The sequence below is a fragment of the Phaenicophaeus curvirostris genome, chromosome 3 (genome assembly GCF_032191515.1).
Source record: "Phaenicophaeus curvirostris isolate KB17595 chromosome 3, BPBGC_Pcur_1.0, whole genome shotgun sequence".
Lineage (NCBI taxonomy): Eukaryota > Metazoa > Chordata > Aves > Cuculiformes > Cuculidae > Phaenicophaeus > Phaenicophaeus curvirostris.
In genome coordinates, this window is record NC_091394.1 from 43,962,338 (window position 1) to 43,983,250 (window position 20,913).

The 20,913-nt window shown below is 41.4% G+C and overlaps 1 protein-coding gene across 3 annotated transcripts in view; it reads right to left on the reverse strand.

Annotated features, from left to right (window-relative positions):
- CIDEA (cell death inducing DFFA like effector a) overlaps positions 1-20,206 on the reverse strand; it is a 557,707-nt gene extending 537,501 nt beyond the window's left edge. Inside the window, exons 1-6 of one of the 3 annotated variants that reach the window (XR_011337172.1) lie at positions 20,120-20,206; positions 16,482-16,638; positions 16,163-16,309; positions 14,017-14,201; positions 5,009-10,201; positions 4,601-4,942 (exon numbers count right to left, since the gene is read on the reverse strand). Coding sequence is in view for 1 of the 3 variants with exons in the window: in XM_069853835.1 (XP_069709936.1) it covers positions 10,069-10,201; positions 14,017-14,201; positions 16,163-16,309; positions 16,482-16,638; positions 20,120-20,157 (660 nt within the window). In the remaining 2 variants the exon portion in view is untranslated. Of the gene's footprint in view, positions 1-4,600; positions 10,202-14,016; positions 14,202-16,162; positions 16,310-16,481; positions 16,639-20,119 lie in introns of those variants that run through there. The other 2 variants (XR_011337173.1, XM_069853835.1) reach the window with 2 other exon arrangements.
- Positions 20,207-20,913: the final 707 nt, after the last annotated feature.

Below are 20,913 nucleotides of genomic sequence, written 5' to 3' on the forward strand. Positions count from 1 at the left end.
GTATTCAAATTATAGCCACTGTTTTATGCAGTGGTATATGATGCTTCCAGCTCTGGTGTTTATTTTCTAATAAGTTTTGACATTGTGTTTGCCCTCTTGATTTCTGCTGAGCTTTTTTTTCATTCAACTATCCACACTACCTCCAAGATGTCTTTTGAGAGTGTGGTGACAGCTAAATTACATACCTTCACTGCAGGCTTAGATCTGGTATTCTCTATGTTATGCAGTTATGGATATTACATTTAATCAGGTATTGTTTCATTCAAATCAGTATGAAATTCTTATGAAAATCAGTCCAACTAGTAGCAGTTTTGACTACTTTGGAGATTTTTATACAGACAAAAATATTCACCAGTTCATACTTTTTTCCCCAGATCATTTAGAATTAAGCTGATCAGTTCCAAGTACAATCAATGGATAGGATCTAGACTTTGAGAGATGTATTGCTTTTTCTGTTTTTTTCAGAGCACAAAGCAATGAAAAGTTAGTTTGTCTAATACAAACTACACCAGTCCTTTCCCCCCTCACATGCTGCTGTACTGTTCTCTGTTGTAAGGTATTTTACTCAAGAATTTTAAGGAGACTGAGCTGGACGGGATAAGATGCAGGTGCTCTTCTGCTTCAGCAACAAAAGACAAGAAACAAAGGTTTGCAGTCTTGTCTAGGCTGCCTGTTATTTAACACTTACTAAGCAAAGCGTATATTTGAGATGAAATGTGTAGCTTTCCAAGTAAAAGTGATTCATCCCGCTGTGAGAAACACTTACTATGTAAGAGTAGATTTGCAGCTAGAATAAATTATAACTGGCTCTGGTCAGGTCTTGGGTTTCACAGATGAGTCACAGTTTTCTTTTTTACACTTTTTCTCAGGTGGTGAGTGGCTCCTGGCTGCCACCCTCCTTTCGCCAGCGTAGATCCCACTCATTTGTCACACATGTCCAAACCAAGTCAGCTTCTAGCCTGCTTCGCAAGTGATTCGCTCAGGTTACATTTGTAAGGAGAAAAGTACTATACCTCGCAAGTCCATCAGGCCCAGGGCAAACAGCACAGCAGAAGCTATGAGTGGACAAAGCCTGGCTTATTTTTAACAGCACAGTCCACAGCACTGTCAAGGGTGGGTGGGTACAACCACTAAAGGAATGTGGTCACTACTGAATGCACAAAAGCAGTTGAAGCATCCTTCTCTGAGCAGGGTGCTACAAGCACTACTGGTTGGGAATTAGGAAGGGAAGACAACATTGAAACACAGAAAACTGATCACTTTTCTTTTAGAAAACTATTCTGCAGCAGTGAGACTGAGGGTGTATGCGTGTTGGCTTGGCCCACGGTGTATTAGCAGCATTACCATATTCATGATTTAAAGGCTTATGAATGCTAAGAATGTAAGAGGTCAGTTTGGCCCACATCCAGGACTCAACCCACTGCCCGCCCGTGGTGAATAAACTGTTTCACAGTCTGTTTTTCAAACAGCGTAGTATCAGAATGCAGGACGATAGAGGATTACAGCGTATGTTGACTGCACAATTGAATACCATTGCTTTGAGGGAAGGGTGTGGGGATGCAGTTGTTGTCCATGCATAAAAGATTTGCAAAGATACATCTCTGTTGTGTAAAAGTATTTCATTGTTGTGCCCCGTCTCTGTATTCAATAGGAGGTTTATAGAATGTGTTGCCTGTACGATCTGTTAGGAATAAGGTGCAGCTGTAAGCAGGCAAAAGCTTGTTATCGCATGGCAGCAGCTTGGTTAGTATGCAGGGCAGTTATGCTAAAAATGCTACAGAAACACGGAGGCCAACCATTTCTGTGCAAAAAGACTTACTATGAGCCACAGACAGAGAAATACAGCTGCACGTCTTTTTTAGAAGTTTACATTTGCTTATTAAATTGCTCTCCCCCAGTTTTCTTCAGACATTAAGTATTGCTTTTGCTGGAATGCGGCTGAAGGGAACCTGGAAGAGGTGATGGAAAGCTACAAGATGAACAGCATGTCAGGTCATGTGTGTAAAGGGATCGTCAGAGCAAGGCACAGAAAAATAGCAGAAGGAATTGAGTGCTTGAAGTTGGTGACATCTAGGAAATGGCATCAGACACAAAAAAAGATTTAGGTGAAGGTAAATGAGAGCAGTGCAAGAAATGCTGGGAGCTTCCAAGTGAAAACCAGAGTTTCTCTATCAGCAACTGGAATTTTCTGGGGAAAAAAAAACCAAACACCATAAAAAAAATTCAGATACCAAAAACCATCCCAGTCCCCTATACTCAAGCCCACCAAAATCTCCTGTTGGAGAGGTAGAAGTCATGGAAACTAAAAGTGACTTTTATCCATTAGAATGCTACTGCCTTTAGTAATTGCTGATGTTGCTACTGACAAAAACTGCTTTGTTTTCACTGATCAAATCTCCTGTGAAAACTAAATACAGTACCATGTCAGGGCCAGATAAGATTAGGAGGCGTTGAGAGAATTGTTTACTGAATTTAGTGGTCAGAGAAGTGAAATTCTATTCATGTCCATACATTCTTATCCAGATGAAATTCTGGCCTTATTGTAGTTCGTAGATTATGCTTATAATGATGAGGAAAACCAGCTTGATTATCCCATCTGAAGATGAAATGTTTTTTCTTGGAAACTGAAATAGCTATCTAGTTGCAGCAACAGTTTAGTAATTTTTGATTTCAGGTAAAAAGGATTTATTGTTGAATAATCAATTGGTTTTGAAAATGCATCAGTTATTCTGGAAGACAGTGACTTTTATTTGGCAACCATGATTACTCAGAGAGTTAAGTGCAGAACAGAACAATATTCTGCAACTGTTCTAGTCAGCTTTTCTAGGCAACCTACCTAAGTGGGCAAGAAAGCAGGAAATCTGCAGCTGGGACGGCACCTAAAGTAAGGGCATTTCATACAGGAATTGCTGAGATAATGCCATTTGCATTAAAACAGAAACTACTGTTTGTCTAGTTCAATAACAAACCAATAGTCCTTCTTGTTTTGGGCTCCCCACTACAAGAAAGACATTGAGGTGCTGGAGCACATCCAAAGAAGGGCAACAAAGATGGTGAAGGGCCTGGAGAACAGGTGTTAAGAGAAGCAGCTGAGGGGACTGATGTTGTTTAGTCTAGAGAAAAGGAGGCTGAGGGAAGCCCTTATTGCTTTCTATGACTGCCTGAAATGAAGTTGTGGTGAGGTGGGTGTTGGTGTCTTCTTACAGAATCACTAGGTTGGAAAAGACCCACAGGATCATTGAGTCCAACCATTCCTACCAACCACTAAACCATCCCCCTCAGCACCTCATCCACCCGTCTTTTAAAGACCTCCAGGGAAGATGACTCAACCACCTCCCTGGGCAGCCTGTTCCAGTGCCCAATGACCCTTTCCGTGAAATTTTTTTTTCTGATGTCCAGCCTGAACATGTCCAAATAACAGTGGCAAGGGGAAGAAAGAATGGCCTCAAGTTGTGCCATGGGAGGTTTACAACAGACATTAGGAAAGATTCAAACATTGGAACAGACTGCCCAGGGAAGTTGTGGACTCACCGTCCCTGGAGGTATTTAAAGGACAAGTAGATGTAGCACTTGAGGAGGTGGTGTAGTGGTGGACTTGGCAGTGCTAGCTTAATGGTTGGACTTGATAATCTTAACTGTCTTTTCCAACCTAAATTATTCTGTGGTTCTTATACTTAAATGAGATCATCTATATTGGTTTCTTTCTTATTTTTTCCTGATTTTTGAGATGGGGAAGAGCATTTGAAATGCTACTTAATAATGAGCAGCAGCAAACCAGACCACCTACGTATGTAAGGGAAGATGCTTTGTAATTAGAAGTGCTTTTAACATAAAGGATGATGGACTTCACCGTATAATTACAAAACGTGTCAGAAATAATTATACCTAATTTTAAGACTTTAAAGGACTTCTTAGATGTCTGAGATTTCTCTGGGTCTATAATAGACTAACTACTCACATCATTAAGCTACTCTTTTCTTAAATATAGTTGCTTTCTGGGGATCTAAGTTTCTGGAAAACTGATAAGAAATCATTTTTTTTTAATGCAGGAACTGCATAGAATGCTTTTTTTCTGGTTCTGGAGTCTATTAAGACATGCCATTATTTCTAATGTTACTTTTCATTAACTGTTTTATAAAACAGCTAACAGTACTACTTCAATATTCTCTTTCAAGTGATAATTAATGTTTATTAATAAATACTCCTAACTAAGGATACATTAGGAGCAGGGCCTACTAGGAATGATTCAGAGTGACAGGTAACCTTAAGAAAAAAAAACCATGCTTGAGATTGATGGTATTAAATAGTCCATACCATGACAACTAAAAATATTAACCCACCCTGTGTATAATGGATTTTTGTCTCTGCAAAGAGAGCTGTGAAAAACTACTCAAAAATTTCCAGAAGATTTTTTCCCAGTTTTACTGGCAACCTATAACAGAGGCAGCATGGGGTTTGCTTATTCTTACTTTTAATGTTTTGTGCTCATGGTGGGCTAAACTTGGCTTCTTCCATCTCCTTAATAGGGCAGGGGGAGAAATAAAGACAGATCACTCATGAATTACTGTCACAGGAAAAAAAAAAAAAAGAAAAACTCAGCTCACAGTAGGTTTATTTTTATTCTTGATTAAACTTAGATAAAGATACTGAAAAACAAAGAACTAAAACCACCTCCCCCTCCCCTACTTCCCAAGCTCAGCTTCAGTCTTTCCTTCTCCACTCTTCTATCTCCTCTCCCTGTCCCTAAGCAAAACAGGGTAAGGAGGGCTATGGGCAATCCACAACAGTTCCTCTCAACTGCTCCTTCTTTCTCACACTTTTCCTCTGCTCCAGCACAGGCCCTTCCCACGGATTACAGTCCTTCAGGAACAGAATGCTCCAGTGTGGGCTCCCCATGGGCCACAGTTTCTGCCAGAAAATCTGCTCTTTCATGGGCTCTTCTCTTGTCAGGAACCTGGTTATGCATGAGCTCTCCATGGCCTGCAGCTTCCTTCAAGGTATATCCAACTACTGTGGCATGAGGTCCTGCACAGGTTGCAGTGGGATTAGCTGCTCCAGCATGGTCCTCCAGAGGTTGCAGGTGGAAACCTTCTTTTACTGTTCATCACCACAAGCTGCAGGGGAAGCTCTGCTTGAGCATCTGAAGCACCTCCTCCTCCATTTTCTGACCTTGGTGTCTGTAAGACTGTTTCCTCCCACATTTTTCTCAGTCCTCTCTTACAGCTGCTGTACAGCCTTTTTTTTTTTTTGCACCCTTTCTTAACTATGTTTTCACAGAAGCACCAAAGTGGCTGAAGAGCTCAGCTTTAGTGCAGATTCATTTTTGAGCCAGCTAAAAGCAGAGGCAGCCACTGATCTTTAAGTAAAGAGGCGAGTCCCACAGCACCCTTCCACCACTAACCACCATAGTACTATTCTGCACTTTTTGGCAGCAAAAAATTCAGAGCCTAGTTCTCCCACAAGATCAGAACTGCTCAATAGACAAGCTCTGCAAAATTGTCCCTTAAGCCAAGTAGATGATGTACTTAAACAGAAGTGCACTAGACTTATCCCCTGCACATGCTCCTCCTCCTGAAGACTAAGTTAACTCTAAATTAGACAAATTTTGTATTTCCCTGCAATCAAATTTGTGCTACTGCACCTGTAGGTAAACATCTGCAGGGAGTTTTCATGAGGCATTATAAAAACAGGTCATCCATGCTTACACTTAGTGAAAAACAGATCTCTGAAGCCTTTTATCTCCTGGACTTAGTAGCTTGCCATATTTTTTAGCTTTAGTATAAGTTAGAGGAAGGCATTCCTTTTGTATGAAAGAAAACACAGTTGGCAGTTTCTCTGAGACCAGAAAGTGAGTCAGCAGTAAGGGGTTAAGAGCCACATACTAGTATCCAGTTACTTCACTGCCACAGTCAAGCATTTGGAAATTGTCTGTACCAGACAACAGACAAATTAAAATTCATGATTATTTCAGGAATAAGTTTTTTCTGGAAATTAATAGAGATAACATCCAAAGCTATCATTTTATTTATTCATAGACAGTGTTCCTTAAAATTGGCACTACACATCAGAAAATACTGCCATCATTGACAATTTCTCACCCATCTCAAATGCTCATAGCAAGTTAAACTAAGCTTCTAAACCATGAAGTGGCAAAATACTATCTTTTCTTTTAGCAAAATAGCAATCCTCATGTTTATAACTATCTTAACTATATATATATATATATGACAAGGTAAGGTAGAGAAAGCAGTGATAAACTAAACCCCACAAGGATACTAATATATAACTTAAGTGGTAAGTTAATCACATTACTATCTCCAGTAAAACTTGAGGCATCAAGTACAAATGTGTACTTTGGTTTTAAACATTTGTTTTAATTAAAGAAGCTTGTGCCTTTAGTTCAAGTGCTATCTCAAGGAAGAAGCGTGCTGAAATTTAGAGTTCTAGTCAGTTACAAGTGATCACATGTACTTATCTCCACTGTTAACATTCATAATTACCAACATTTCCTGTATCATGAACACTCATTTCCTAAATTGTGAACACCTACCTTCTCTACTCACTGTACTGAAAAAACATCCAGCTCAAAATCCTATTTTTCTTTCTTTACCTTTCCCTTCTCTGTAGGAAAGGCATTCAGGATGTTTCCTAGAGTACATTCCAAGTGGTCTAAGGAATTCAGACCCTGCCTTTTCCTCTCCCCCTGGATAGAAGAGCTTATAATGCTCTTTCTCCTGAAAGAATATGAAGGTGCAAGAAAGCAGCAACTTCGGGGGTTTATGAAAGGAAGGAAATGAACTAACAGTAAATCTCACACACACAAAAAACCAACTAGATTCTTCACTCTAGTCATGGAAAGCAATTTTGTTTTGCTTGCAGAACATGAACAGTGTCTGAGTCAACAAGATTGAATACTTCAGTGAAAATTCCTTTTTTGGTAACTAGAGAGCATGACTTGGTGCATTGTTAGTAACTGATGCACAGCAACAGGCAAAAAGGGCCAGAGCAAGTAAGGAGGCAGTAAACATGTTTCACACCTTCAACACGTCCCTGCTACCAGCCTTGGCTGAAACAATAACTGCTGATTGAGCTTATAGAAAAAAAAAATTAAAGCTAAAAATGTCAAGTGGAAAAGCTACTAGGTTGGTTCTTCTCTACATACCTACAGTTAAGAGTCTGTGCTTTTATTTTTTTTCATCTCTTGCTAGATATTGTACATGACTTGTATGCAGTTTTATGAAAGAAAGATACTGCTGAGGATTTTTTTTACTGTGTACCACACAGTAAAATCAAATTGGTTCCAACTCAGAGAATGAAAAACTCCTCCAGCTTGACCCAAAGCCAAAACTTTCTCTGGAACAAAGTCAGTGCAGTAGCAAATATCCTCTCCCAAATGCTAAACCCATGGCAAAACCCAGATTCCAAAGTTCAAAAGCAATAAAACAATTTCAGGCATTTACAACTTCAAAGAAGCTTCCCCCATTTTGAGAAAATATCAAAGCTGAGTTACTTTGCTCAGCTGTTCACAATTTGAATTAGAGGGAGATGCTCTGAAATGGTGACTTCACAGCTCATATGACCTTCAGCAGCTCAAGTTTTAAGCATTGCAAAACTCATCCCAAGTTAGTGTTTTAGATTACTTCAGGTTCTTACATAATACCATTGAAAGCTATGGAGTATTACTTCTGTAACAACTGCCTTCGGCTATAGAAGGCTGGAATTTGACACCTGCATAGTTCAGACTTGCAAATGCTTTTGTATTACAGATGTTGAAGAGGCAACTTGCACAAAACAATATTGAACCACACAAGTTGTTTTGGTTTTATCATGTTGGTGCTCCCCACCATTAGCAACATAAATATTCTTAAGAGCAGTACACAGTTTCCTTTCAAGAAGCATGCTGGTTTTAATAGAATATATGGTCCTTAAAATTTGAAATAACTACAAAGTCCTTGCACTGTATCAGTTAAATGCAATTCCTTCTTGATGGGGTAGAAAGGCTTTGGCCAACAGTTATGGCAACAATCATTTGTGGGACAGGGTGTCAAGAACAACACAGATTATATTAAAATGGAAGTTTTATACTTAATCTTTCCCATTACTCTCACGATAGCTTATTGTTGTCTTCTGAAGGAAACCTGACAGTGCTGCAAGCTACAGCCATTCTTTGTGAGAAATTAGGAAAGAACCCATCCTCCCCTTGTCTGGAGCAGCATGACCTCCCCACTCCCTCAGCAAACACTCAGAAGTACATGGGAAACAATAGAAATCAGCAAAAACACAAGGTAGTTACCTACTTATTGGTAATATCATTACTGAAGAGACAGGTAGAGATCTACTGAACTTGTGTTAGTCCCTTTAAATCATGGATTTACACTGCTTTTCATCACAAGAGGGATTTGAAAGATACAGCTCCATCTAGCTAAATCACATCCCAAAAGAGAAAGCAAAAATAAACACATGAAGGTGAAGTTTACATATGAAAGAGAACAATATTTTCACATATTAGTGACTTTTGAAGTGAACAGACCCAGCTGACTGATCTGAATAGATCTCACCAACCATGATGTCTGGTATTTTCAGTCACCTGCTCATCTTTAAGCAGAATGTGCAGTTGATGCACATAACTGCTGGATTTCTTTCTCGGCAGTGGTACAGAGGGGTCCACATTGGTCTTCTCACATTCATTCACACTGCTTTCTTTCCCTGCCCCACTTGTTCACTCTGTCACCAGAGCTTCTCTTCCTAGGTGGCACCTGCCATCAGGTCAGACATTTACCTGTATGTGCTCTCTCATTAACAGCTTTCAGTCTTAAGCTCAATATAACAACTTACTAAAATTCTTCATAAGTGAGCAAATGAAAGCCTCAAAAGCCACACCTATGAACAACCAAAACTGGTTTTTTTCCCTTCAAAGGGGGTTTCTATTTTAACACAAGAAGCCTGCTTGTTTTCCAGTTTTCTACAGTTGAGGAAAAATTTGCTGGAAGGTCATACTAGCAGTTCACTGAACTGCAGGAGACATTATGGACAAATGTACTTAAGGATTAACATCTCTGTCCTTTAATACAGTTCATCTTTGGAGACTATAAACCCACAAACATCCAGTTTAGAGCATGTGTCTGTTATGTAAGACTAGATAGTGTCCTGCTCGTCTCCCCTGACCACAAGGGCATCAAAATCCATCATCTTAGATGGTCCTGTAGTACAACCTGGGACGTAGTGTCATCTTGAAGCCAAACAGTAAAACCTACAGAAGTGATGGTTTTGCTTGCAAGCTCTTTTCATGAAACTATAGCAAATTATTCCATACTTCAGGCAGAACTGGATATCAAACCCATTAGAGAAATACATCAGGTTCTTCAACTGGTATAAGCTATATTAACCTGAATTTTCTGCAGATTTCAAGAAAAATAGAGTTCTAATGAAATATTTTTGCTTGTTAACAGAAGTAAGGCTAAATTTTAAGCTTTTGCTTAGTAGTTGGATTTTCTCCAATTAGACTTCATGTGTAGTTGTCAGTCACTGAACCAGGAATCAGTTTAATTGTGTAATTTCATTGTTAGCAGGAATAAATAAGTACACATCACCCTTTTGTACCTCAATGCCAGTTGGACACTAATAGCAGCACTGTTAAGGATTAAGTCCCAAAAGCCACAGACTTCTCCTCCACCCTGCCCCACAGCCCAGTCTGTTTAGAAAGCAAATAGATAGCCATGAAAAAAGCCCAAATAAACAATGTTCTGATGGGTGCAAGAAATATTCCACTGGTTACAAAGCATGGAAGTTTACAAGTATACTTATTCTCCATTTTGAGTTGCTGGGGCAAGAACGTGCTCCCTCTCTTTTTGCCCAATTCTTGGACATTAAGCTCCCATCCTCTTGCCATGTTAAAAGCCTGTGAACACCAAATACTTAATGAATAAGGCATACAAGCATTCCCAAATGGAGAAAAATGTTTGTTCACATCAGTGGACTTCCCCCTAGTGTAACACCCTTACAATCAAAACCGGGCAAGACAATGTCTTTAAGCAAAAGGATCCGATATCAGAAGTGCAGCTGTGCTCATTACTCCCGCTTTGGTCTTGTACACGTGGCATCATCATCATATTCACCCAGCAATTGCAACATATATGTTCCAGTACAGAGAAGAAACTGTCCAGTTATTTGTGCTGCATGGGACATTAGCTGAAGCACCTTCCTAGAAGAAAAACCACATGGAGAAAAGTAATTTGCTTCAAAAAAAAAATTACCATTAGGATATTATCCCTTTCTCTTCACCCACACCACCTTTAGAAAGAGTTAGGTAGATGTGTTTAAAGAACGCTCTCATTCCTTCTCACCCCTGAGAAGCTGGACATTTTTGTACCTTCTTCAGAAAAAGTACTTCTGTGGCCATTGATTAACAGAAAGCTACTGACATGTTGGCAGAACCAGAAAATGCATCTGAAGTTGGCTGTCATCCTGTTAGACAGCTACAATTACTTCTATGAAGTCATCTCTCAAACTACTAGAGCACTACTGAAGATAACACTGGGCTCCCAGGCAAAGTTAAGGGAAATGAGGAGATGTGATAAAAATATCCATCTAGGACTTACATATTAATAGTTGATTATGGTACATAAAGTTATTGTATTAAGAATACAATAAGAACAGGTCTTGAAAATTAATTTTTATGACAACAAGAATACTGCTCAATAGTCCCAGGTATAGCTCCTTCCATGGCTGGTTCAAAACCCAGTCCAGCTGAATCAACAACTTGTGTTAGAAATAGACTTAGAACACAGGTATTAGATTTGATGATAACTGACAATTAAAAGGTCACCTACTTTTGAGTATAGGCATAGACTAGATATAGGTATAAGTTATGGAACAGCTTGAGGTTTTTCTTTGAAATTTAAAGGTGAATAGATGCACCTCAAGAGAGCAGATAAGTGACTTATGACAGGAGAAAGAACGTGACCTGTTGAAGCATCATTTCTGAGGGAGAACCAAAACAAGACAATGGAAACGAATTATCAACTTTTGGGTTAATGAAGAATAAGGAACTAGGAGCACAGGGAAAAACAACAAGAACTTTTCAGAGAAAGTATCTATTTTATAATGCTATGTTAAAAATAAATATATGACGGTTTTGTGGGGGTCTTTGCCACTCTCTGAGTTTATGACCTAACTCAGTTGTGAATAAAGCAAGCCTAGAGTTACCCACTGTCTGGTGAAAATCCTTTAACATCCAGCAGCATTCCTACAGCATGAATCCTATACTTTGCATCTCACCTTTACGCCTTTCACTACACTGCATGTATCTCCAAGATACAAATCAAACTTGATTAGATCTGAAGCTGAGCCATCAACATTACAGTTTATGCCCAACAGCAAAACAAGTGAAGCCAGGAAAATCAATGCTGTCTAAGCTGTGACCCTTAAGAATTCTCAGTTCACAGCTATTTTATTTTTTTTAAAGATTTAATAAGTATCAGCATTCAAATACATAATACTGTGCGAGAATCAGTATATATCAATAAGCTAAAATCAGGTAAGTATCAGAGGTCTACATCATAAGCTATGGATCACCACAGGACTGCAGGGGAAGAGAGATCACCATATTTGAAAGGTCATTTATCCATCTTAATTATATCTGCATCTTCCTTCCACTCTCCAAGAAACAGGGACGTCAGTACTAAGAGTCTCATCCTCAAAAATTAAGTAAACCCTCACAAGCATGGAGCTGAGGCATTGTGGAAGTGGTAAACAAGAACTGGAATCATTCCCAACATGGGAACAGATCAGTTTCTGAAGATGCAGAAGCCAAAACAGCTTTCCTCTTCTGCAGAAAGGGAGGAAGATTTTCTCAATTCCTGACTGAGAAAACATGCAGCTGTGAACCCTCTGCTACTACTCACTTCTCCTTTGAGCTTTACCAGAAGCAAAGACTTCTTCCTACAAATTCTTGTCCCCCCCACCCCCGCAATACAGTCAAAATCCAATGCTTCAAAAGAGTAGAATATCCTGTACATGGAGCCTGGGAAGCCTTTAAAAAACACTATAACGTTATTCATGCTTCTCACACATGCCATTTCAGTATGTCCTTCCCTCCACCAGACAGTACAGTCCAAGGAGCTTTACAGTTTTAAAGGAAGCTGCACCTGGTATCAAGCTTTTGAGCAGCTGCAGTGTGTCACTTGCACATGAGAGCAGTTGTCACTTAGGCCACAGAGCAAGTTATTTGTTGAACTGGACATTCGATCCTTCAGTTGAACACTATATACGGGAAATTCACTAATCAGATCTGGCAAGCTTCGAGCCCCTCCCAACAATGAACAACTGCAGCATTTTAAAGTCCTTTCCCTTCAGACTCCACAGGTGGACTTGGGGAAAGGACACTTACCAATTTGGAACTCATTGACAGAGAGACTACAAAAACCTAACATTACCTGTCTCCAGTTTCAACAGCAAGTTGCAACAGGCCAACTTACCATTGTACTCAAGTACCTAAGGTCTTCTCTTCAGTCACCCTGTTCTTTGCTAGGGGGCTATCTACCCACCCTGACTCTGGCACTTGGCTTACAGCTCAACTCTAACATAACACTGCTCCTAGAAGCACTCCACAGCTACTTCAGCTGTTGGCCAGCAGCACTTTTCTCACCAGCTGCCCTGTGTTGCTGGCAGGGAGGCAGAACTGTCACTTCAAGCTCTCCTTAGCATTTCAAGTTCCACTGTTAATACTCATCTCCATAGCAAATAGCCAGCAATTAGAGTTTGTTCTGGCTTAAGAGACTTGATAAACATAGGAACTGGAGGAGTGCAGCTGTCCAAGGCTAAACTTTTGCTCTGAGGAAACCCTAATGAAGCCAGCACTACTGGTGGGCATAGCATATAGCTGGATAATCACTGCAACCAGGACCAAAGATGAGTCTCGCCTACAGTCACACCAGCTGTAGCCTGAAAGATTAAGCAAGACCACTTAAGTGGAGTGGGAGAGGTCACTCAGACAAAGACAAGGAACAAGATTAGCATTACAACACTTAATACTTGCATCATGACAGGAGGGGCTATTTGAAGACCTTAAGCTAAGAACTACATATTGCTCAGGGGAAGTGAAAACCTCATTTACAGCATATACATCTTTTCTGTACAGAGCAGATCTGGTCCTCAAGAAACAGAATTCAGCAACATTACACCATTGTGGCTCTATAAGAATTTGGAAGGTGAGGTAGAGATGTTCAGGGCTGCGGCTTAAACAGCTGTCAAAGTATGGCACCTCTGCGAAGGTGTCTGAACTTGGGAGAAGTTTTCTTCAACCAGGTGAGGACACAGTTTATTTTGACAAGGCACAGACATTCAAACACAGTTAAAAGCAGCAGACAGGACAGGTATCATTTTGCCCCTACATAAGACAGCATCTCCCAAATGCCAGTTCTACCAAACTCACAAACCACACTGCAGGAGACAGCAGTCCTTGTTAGGCTCCATTACTTTCCTTAGAGACCAGCTGACTTAAAAAGTGACATCAGAGTCTTACAGATTACAAATTTACACTAGGACAGCATACATTGTCGTATCTCTTCCACTGCCTCCATGTAGCTCAGGTGGCAAATTTGGCAACCAGATATTGCAAAGTCTGAACAAGGTTAAGACCTCTGTCATTAGATCTCAAACTTCTCTCATTTCATCCCCTTGAAATTGCCCTTTCAAACATTCCAAAGCTTCTTTCCCAGCCTCCTGTGTTCTTTAAACAAGTGAAAAGTCTGGGGCAATTTTCTCAGAAAAACAAAGAGAATGTACCTACAGTCTTGCAGCAAATATAAGCAGATATGATTTTGCTTTGGGGAAAATTTAAGATTCCACCATAAAAGAAAAAGCTATAATAAGTCTTTACAGAAGTCAGCTATCCACCTTACAAAGGAAAAGTCAGCATACTGGCCAGCAGGTCAGAATTAATAAAAATACCGGGTTTATAAACGCATGCGCTTCACAAAACCAGTACTGCCTGATCAGTAGTGGGACTATACTTACCGCAATATGCTTTTTGCTCCCATACATTTGATGTCATATGAAACTGAGTAGATCTCGTAGAAGGTCGCCTTGATGTTTAAGCAGCCAATAAAATCCTTCGGGTTCAGCTTATACAGATCAAATGTGATGTTGGCTACTCCCATTTTTTTCTTCTTTTGTCTCACAGTGGCAACTCCATTTCTTGTCTAGTTTAAAAAGAGGGAGAGAGACAGTTCATACTGTAAGCCAGGAACCTACAGCAAGATAATCGCTAACAGTGCAGCTCTTTAGAAGCAGCTTGATTATTCCAGCCTTTGGGCTAGTTCTCAAACAATTCTAAACTAGAATTAAAAGCATAAGCACAAAGAAAAGCAAGTCTGTAACTTAAGTAATTTTGTTCAAGTCCTGACCAGGCTTCTGAAGCTATTCCAGACACACACCGAAGTTCTTGAGTGATACAGCATCTCCTAAATATTTCCTTCCTATAATATAGCTTCTTCTCAGGGTATACTGAAGCCACAGGTAATGCCACTAGACAATGTTCCTGCCATTTAATTATCCAGGTATGTTCCAGCTGCTAGGTGAGGCAGGGCAGTTAGTACACAGTGAAATAGGTCACCAAATTACCAGGATGACATTAGGTAGGAACACAATACTGATAAGAACTCAGAAATAGCAGCAAAGATGACAACAGTGAAAAATTAGGTCCTCATTTCAAATCCTGGCTGATAGCACTTCACTCTTCCTACTAAAGGAATAACATGGAGAGGAAACCACTACTGATTAGGCCTAGGGTTTAAAAGGAAAATAGAGAAAATGGAGACATCTAGTGGAAACACGGGATACTCTGCTCAGCACATTCTGCTCAAGGTGAATGACTTAGCACTTGCCAAGTTTTTTGTGCATGCTAAACGAGGCAATAAAGTTGTGTAAGACTGGTTCTTTTTGTACTTGTCACCCCAGCACTCAGACAGTGCCATGATAATCCAGACTAAGTTAAACATTTCGGTGCATCATTAGCCAGCAATTTGATGCCTGTTTTACTCTGATAATATCTGAGCTACAGCAACAGGTCCCCTTATCAACAGAAGTTCTGGACATATACAAGTAGCTGGTATGCTTAATAGAATATTCCTGCCTGCCCCTCCAACTCAGCACCCAGAATTTTTGGATAAAGTGTGACAGAGCTTGTGCTACACTCCAGATGATTTATGAAGCTGCACCAGTCCTGCTGTTGTTCAGCATGCTCTGAAGACAGGCAGCATTCCAACTTGTTCTGCAGCCATGCCAGACAGGACATAGGGCAGAGCAAAAAAAGAGCAAGACAGAATCATATCCTGGCTGCAACTTCTCTTCTACTCTTGGAGCTCATGGCCCAGATGAAGCAGGTTGATAAGCCAGTGAGACGCCTTGGGGAGAAATCACATACAAACTGCCCACATTGCAACAGGAGACTGAGAAAATGGGGGCACACGACTGAGCCATCAGTGTATAAATGGAAAAACGGTAGGCCTGCTTACAGCTTCTCATCAAGCTCTGCACCTGGTAGAAGAATTCAGATGCTAGCTTTCTAGCAACAACCAAGTGATTTTATATCATTAGAAGGCTAAAGCTATCTGATCTTAATAGTTATTAAAATATCTTGAAGCATGTAGTCTAACATGTAGGTTTTGATGACAACATTCAGCTGATGAAAGAGACATTTTTTCTAACCTTCACTCAAGGCACTGCGTGAAGGTTAGAAAATTCACAAGGCAAAATTTGTTTTAGGTCACTTAACTCTGGCAGTTGCCACCCCCACCCCCCCCCCAAGCTAACTTTTAAAGACTTTCTATTTTTAACTTCATGCAGCCAATGTCCTAATAACCTTTGATTTTACAAAAAGGCTCAAGATTAAAGTTATTTCTGAGGCTCTCCATAAGCAGAGGATTTCCCCTAGAATTCTCTTCAGTTGAATGTTTCATTTCAGTTCTTGGCAGATCATTGCCAGCAGTTCTATGCCTAAGAAAGGGACAAAAAAAAATATATAACATCCAGGAAGGTTCAACAGGAGCAGATACCTTGCCTTCTTTAGGAAGAGTTTTTCTTCTCCTCCTTCCAAGAATTTTAGCAGTTAGACATTCTTCAATTCACTTCTGTTCAAGCAAGAAAGACAGTCAACACTTACTTGTGTCCATTTCTGTCCTTTTTCAAGGACCATGAAGTGTGTATTATCATCCAGGGAATTGAAGAATTCTTCTGTGTCCACAACCGTACCATCTTCCTCCAAAACCAGAGTAACTATTCCGGCAGATATAAGGAAGGCATCTAAAGTCTGCAAAAGCACAGTATATTTTAACATTCAAAAGGTCCATAATATAATATTAAGGCTTTCTTATCTGACATTCTTCTAAACTTCCCCAACAGAAGAACAAGAGTCTGCGGGTTGCCTTTCTAGGATACTGTACTTCACTAAGTTTCTGCCAGAGTGATAATGCTTGCTATACCTTGTTGATGAGCTCCTGCAGACTGCTTGCAACAATTCCTTTCCGGCTGCTTCGGGAAGCATTCGACACACGGAAAGGTCGCCCTGCAGGCATGAGAGGTGGGAACAGGGTCTGTTTTGTTACTGCTCCCACAGACGCTCCCATGGATACCAAAGACCTAAGACAAATAAAAGTTCAGTGCATTTATAAAAATACTCAAGTACTGTGAGAAAGATGACTGTCAAGTTCAGTGACTTAAGTACACTATACAATTAATTCACAGGTCACATTAGACTCATGGAGCTTGCTTTCAAAACTAAATACAGATATGTTGTCTCTGAACCTTCTCATGCCAGTAACATTTGAAAACACTTCTAAAATGAAAAACATTTCAAGCAGATGTGGCCTAGCCCAGCTCATGTTAAGGTCACAGTTACAGTGAGGCTAACAGGTTTTAAGACTGAATTAGAAAGGCAGCAGTTCTTATTTGTGTTCAGCCACTTGATTTTTCTCCTTACCTGCAAGTTAAACACTCAAGATAACATACAATACATTTTTGCTCCCTAATACTGAATTGCGTGGGGGTGGGAAAGGGATACATCAATGTTTTGTTCTCCTACACAGGTGTAAAAGGTCAGCTTTATGTAGGAAAAAAATCTATCTTCAGACACCTTCATAAAGCAGGAGGGAGTGAACTGGCAGTCTCATTCTGTAGCCAAAGTGTTAATACAGGATTTCCTAGAAAAATGATGAAATACTATACAGCCACTCAATCAATAATGACTTAGTCCCACCTTTTGTGCAAGTCCACACTGACTAGAAAAAAATAACTAACTTTTCCAAACCTCTTATCTGGTCTTTAAGCATATTTTTGGAATGTACAAAGTAATTTTTGTGACTGACCAGACAGTTCATGAATTAATTTATTTCCTGCTCTCATTCTGAATAACTCTTCTACAGCACTATGGGCTATTGACTTCCTTCTGTACATCAAAGTTTACCTTCCTAAAAACTCCTCAGTATTATTGGAATTTTTATGTTTTTAAAGGCAGGAGTTATTCAATAGTTTTATTCTAGCTCAAGCCAATACCTTCTTATTAACAATGTCTAAATGCTAGTACCCTAGGTTTCAACAGTTTACATATATATACACATGGCTGGTGGAAATCTCTTTCCTGTAACAAAGCTGGTGAGCATGAGAAGTCAGCGTGGTTTTCAGGAGACAGGCAGTGTTTCAAATTAAAGAGCTATTAAGCACTTTTCTCCTGGAGAAAGGTCAAGATCAGGGAGGAGGAGACGGTGACAGAGTAGCACTGAAGCACCACAGAAGGGAACTGTACTGGGACAGGGGGTATGTGTTTAATCTCTTCACTGACTAATACTCTCCCAATCACCCTGCTGGTCCATGGGCAGCTCCCATTCTGAATCATCGGAGTAATTTCCTCAGATATGAAGCTTGCTCATCTACGCAAGGGCTGGTGACTCCACTTTACAGGTCACTCTGATGTTAAACCGCACAACACTCAGGATTCAAGAAACTTTCAGAGCTAGTTATACCCCTTTCCCTCTCATTTGAAAACTAGCATGTAAAGTAATTACTTGAGTAGCACATATGACAGTACCACCAAGATTCCACCCTGCTGAGGACAGAAAATACCAGTCCAGCCTTCCCATTATTTGAATGCAGTTTCATTCACAAAAGACAAAGCACGAGGAAAAATGCCAAAACACATATCTTTAAACAGAACAAAGTGTTATGGACACAGCTCACGGACAGGACTCCAGCTAACAAGGCTCACCCTTGGGCATTAGCACAGTAAACTACACAAGCCAAATTTTGCAGCTCTGAGGAGAAGTTTCATCAAGATTCGGGATCAACCACCACAGACTGCTGCCTAGTCCCATCAGATGTAACAAGTTAGAGAAAAAAAGCAATCCAGATTAATAAATCAGGACTTGTATCTCCATCAGCCACTTGATCGGAACGTAGGTGTTGAGGGTTATTTAACATTGACGCCATTTTACCCACATTTCAATAAAGCCAGTCAGTGTTATCTTTAAACTAAGCCTGCTAATGAAGCAGTGCACCTGGGCCCCAGTGCAGAAGTGCAGGCTGAGGTTTCAGTTAATGATAAATACTATGTAACAAAAGCCAGCGTGATTTAAAAAACCAGATAACAGTGTGAGCCCTTCCATTTCTGAGCCTATTATTGAAAGCTTGGCTTTTCTTTGTTTCCCTGGACACAAAGGCCACAGACTCAAACAGGTCAGTCTGCATTCACATCTCCTAGTGAAACCCCTTTTGCTGCAGGTGTCCTCAGAAACCAGACAAACTGATTCTTGATGCAGGGAACTCCTCTACTAGATTGGAGTTACCAAAAATAATCTCCTATCAAAAGCTTATCAAGCTAAGCTGAGAAACAAACAAATGATAGGAAAGAACATACTAAGGTACAGTCAGCTTCATTAGAAAGTTGAGCAATTCGTTAACACAAACAACTCCACTGCTGTTTAATTATTCTTCAAAGTCAAAAAGATCCTATGTCAGTGGAAAACAAAAATATAATTGAAAGAGCAAGTATTTTCAAACTCTTAGCATCTTATCCAGTTTGTTCTGTGTAACTACAGCCTGCCTGAGACAGACTCCCCGATACTGCCCCAAGCATGCAGTAGAGCACCAAGGCTGGCGGGACAGATGAATTAATTCTGAGGGTCATCTGGGGATTAAAAGCCCACCCTGAGCCCTGTGCACATATTTCACTCTATCTTTGTTTGCAATGTGCCTCATATGTTTGTCTAACAATGTGGTGCAATGGTCTCCAGCCTCACTCAGGAAAATCAAAGTTGCACAACACGAGTGGCTTCAGAATATGACACAGTTCGGCTTTTAGGTTAGAGTTCACAGACCACAGCAGTAAGAGAAAAGCCAAGAGGTCAGAAATCAGTCAGGAGCCCTAGGGTTCAGTCACACCACAGACTTGGTTTCCCTGCCAAAACAAGAGATATCGGAACCTCTGCTAGGACTAGATGCATTTGAGCAGCATACAGAGCTACAGTTTGAAAGATGTTGTTAGCACACCTGAAACGCAAACAGAAGCCAGGGGCTGTGGTCACGGTGATACCTAGTAGAAGTGGGTCCTAACTACACCTTTACTACAAGTCCTGAAGGAAGGTTGAACTAAATCACAGAATCACTAAGTTGGAAAAGAGCCACAGGATAAGAGAGTCCAACCATCCCCATCAATCACTAAACCATGCCCCTCAGCACCTCGTCCACCCGTCTTTTAAACACCTCAGGGAGGGTGACTCAACCACCTCCCTGGGCAGCCTGTGCCAGTGCCCAATGACCCTTTCCGTGAAAAGCTTTTTCCTGATGTCCAGCCTGAACCACCCCTGGCGGAGCTTGAGGCCATTCCCCCTTGTCCCGTCCCCTGTCACTTGGTCCCTTTCCAGCGTTCTGCCATTCTCTATCGAGGGTCCCCGCGGTCACGGGGTGGCAGAAGCTCGGAAAGGGCTTAAAAACGGCCAAGAGCTCCTACTTGCGCTTCCACCGGGACTCCGGCCGCGGCTGGAAAGGCGGCGGCGGCAGCAGCAGCAGCACGCCCGCTCGCTCCCCAAAAAAAGATTGAATCCTTCACTCTTGCCCCGCTCCCCCTCACCGTGCCAGCGAGCCCACGCAGCCCCGCGCCGCCTCCATCGCGCCGCCCGCCCCGTCCCGCCGCGCCGCCGCCTTAAGTGGGGCGGGAGGAGGCCCCGCCCCGCCCGGGGTCAACGCCGAAAACCTACCGGGTGCTGGGCTGCGCCCAAGGGAGCGAGGCCAGCAGGGAGGGGGAGGGGATCGTCCCGCGCTGTTCCCCTTTTGTGAGACCTCACCTGGAGTACTGTGCCCAGTTCTGGGATCCTCAGCATAAAGGAGGGACATGGGGCTGTTGGAGCGGGTCCAGAGAAGGGCTGCAAGGGTGATCAGGGGGCTGGAGCACCTCCCGTACAAGGACAGGCTGAGAGAGTTTGGGTTGTTCAGCCTGGAGAAGAGAAGGCGCCAGGGAGATCTTATAGCGACCTTCCAGTGGGTTCTTTCCAACCTTGTGATTCTGTGATTCCAGTACCTGAAGGGGCTGCAGGAAAGCTGGGGAGGGACTGTTCACAAAGACCTGTGGTGACAGAATGAGGGGCAATGGGTGTAAGCTGGAGAGGGGCAGATTTAGACTAGACATAAGGAGGAATTTCTTCACCATGAGGCACCAGCACAGGTTGCCCAGGGAAGCTGTGGCTGCCCCATCCCTGGAAGCGTTCAAGGCCAGGTTGGATGGGGCCTTGGGCAGCCTGGTCTAGCAGGATGTCCATGCCCATGGCAGGAGGGTTGGAACTGGATGGTCTCTAAGGACCCTTCCAACTCAAGCTGTTCTATGACTCTGTTTTACCTGGAAAAGTAGCAACAAGGATTTTATTCAGC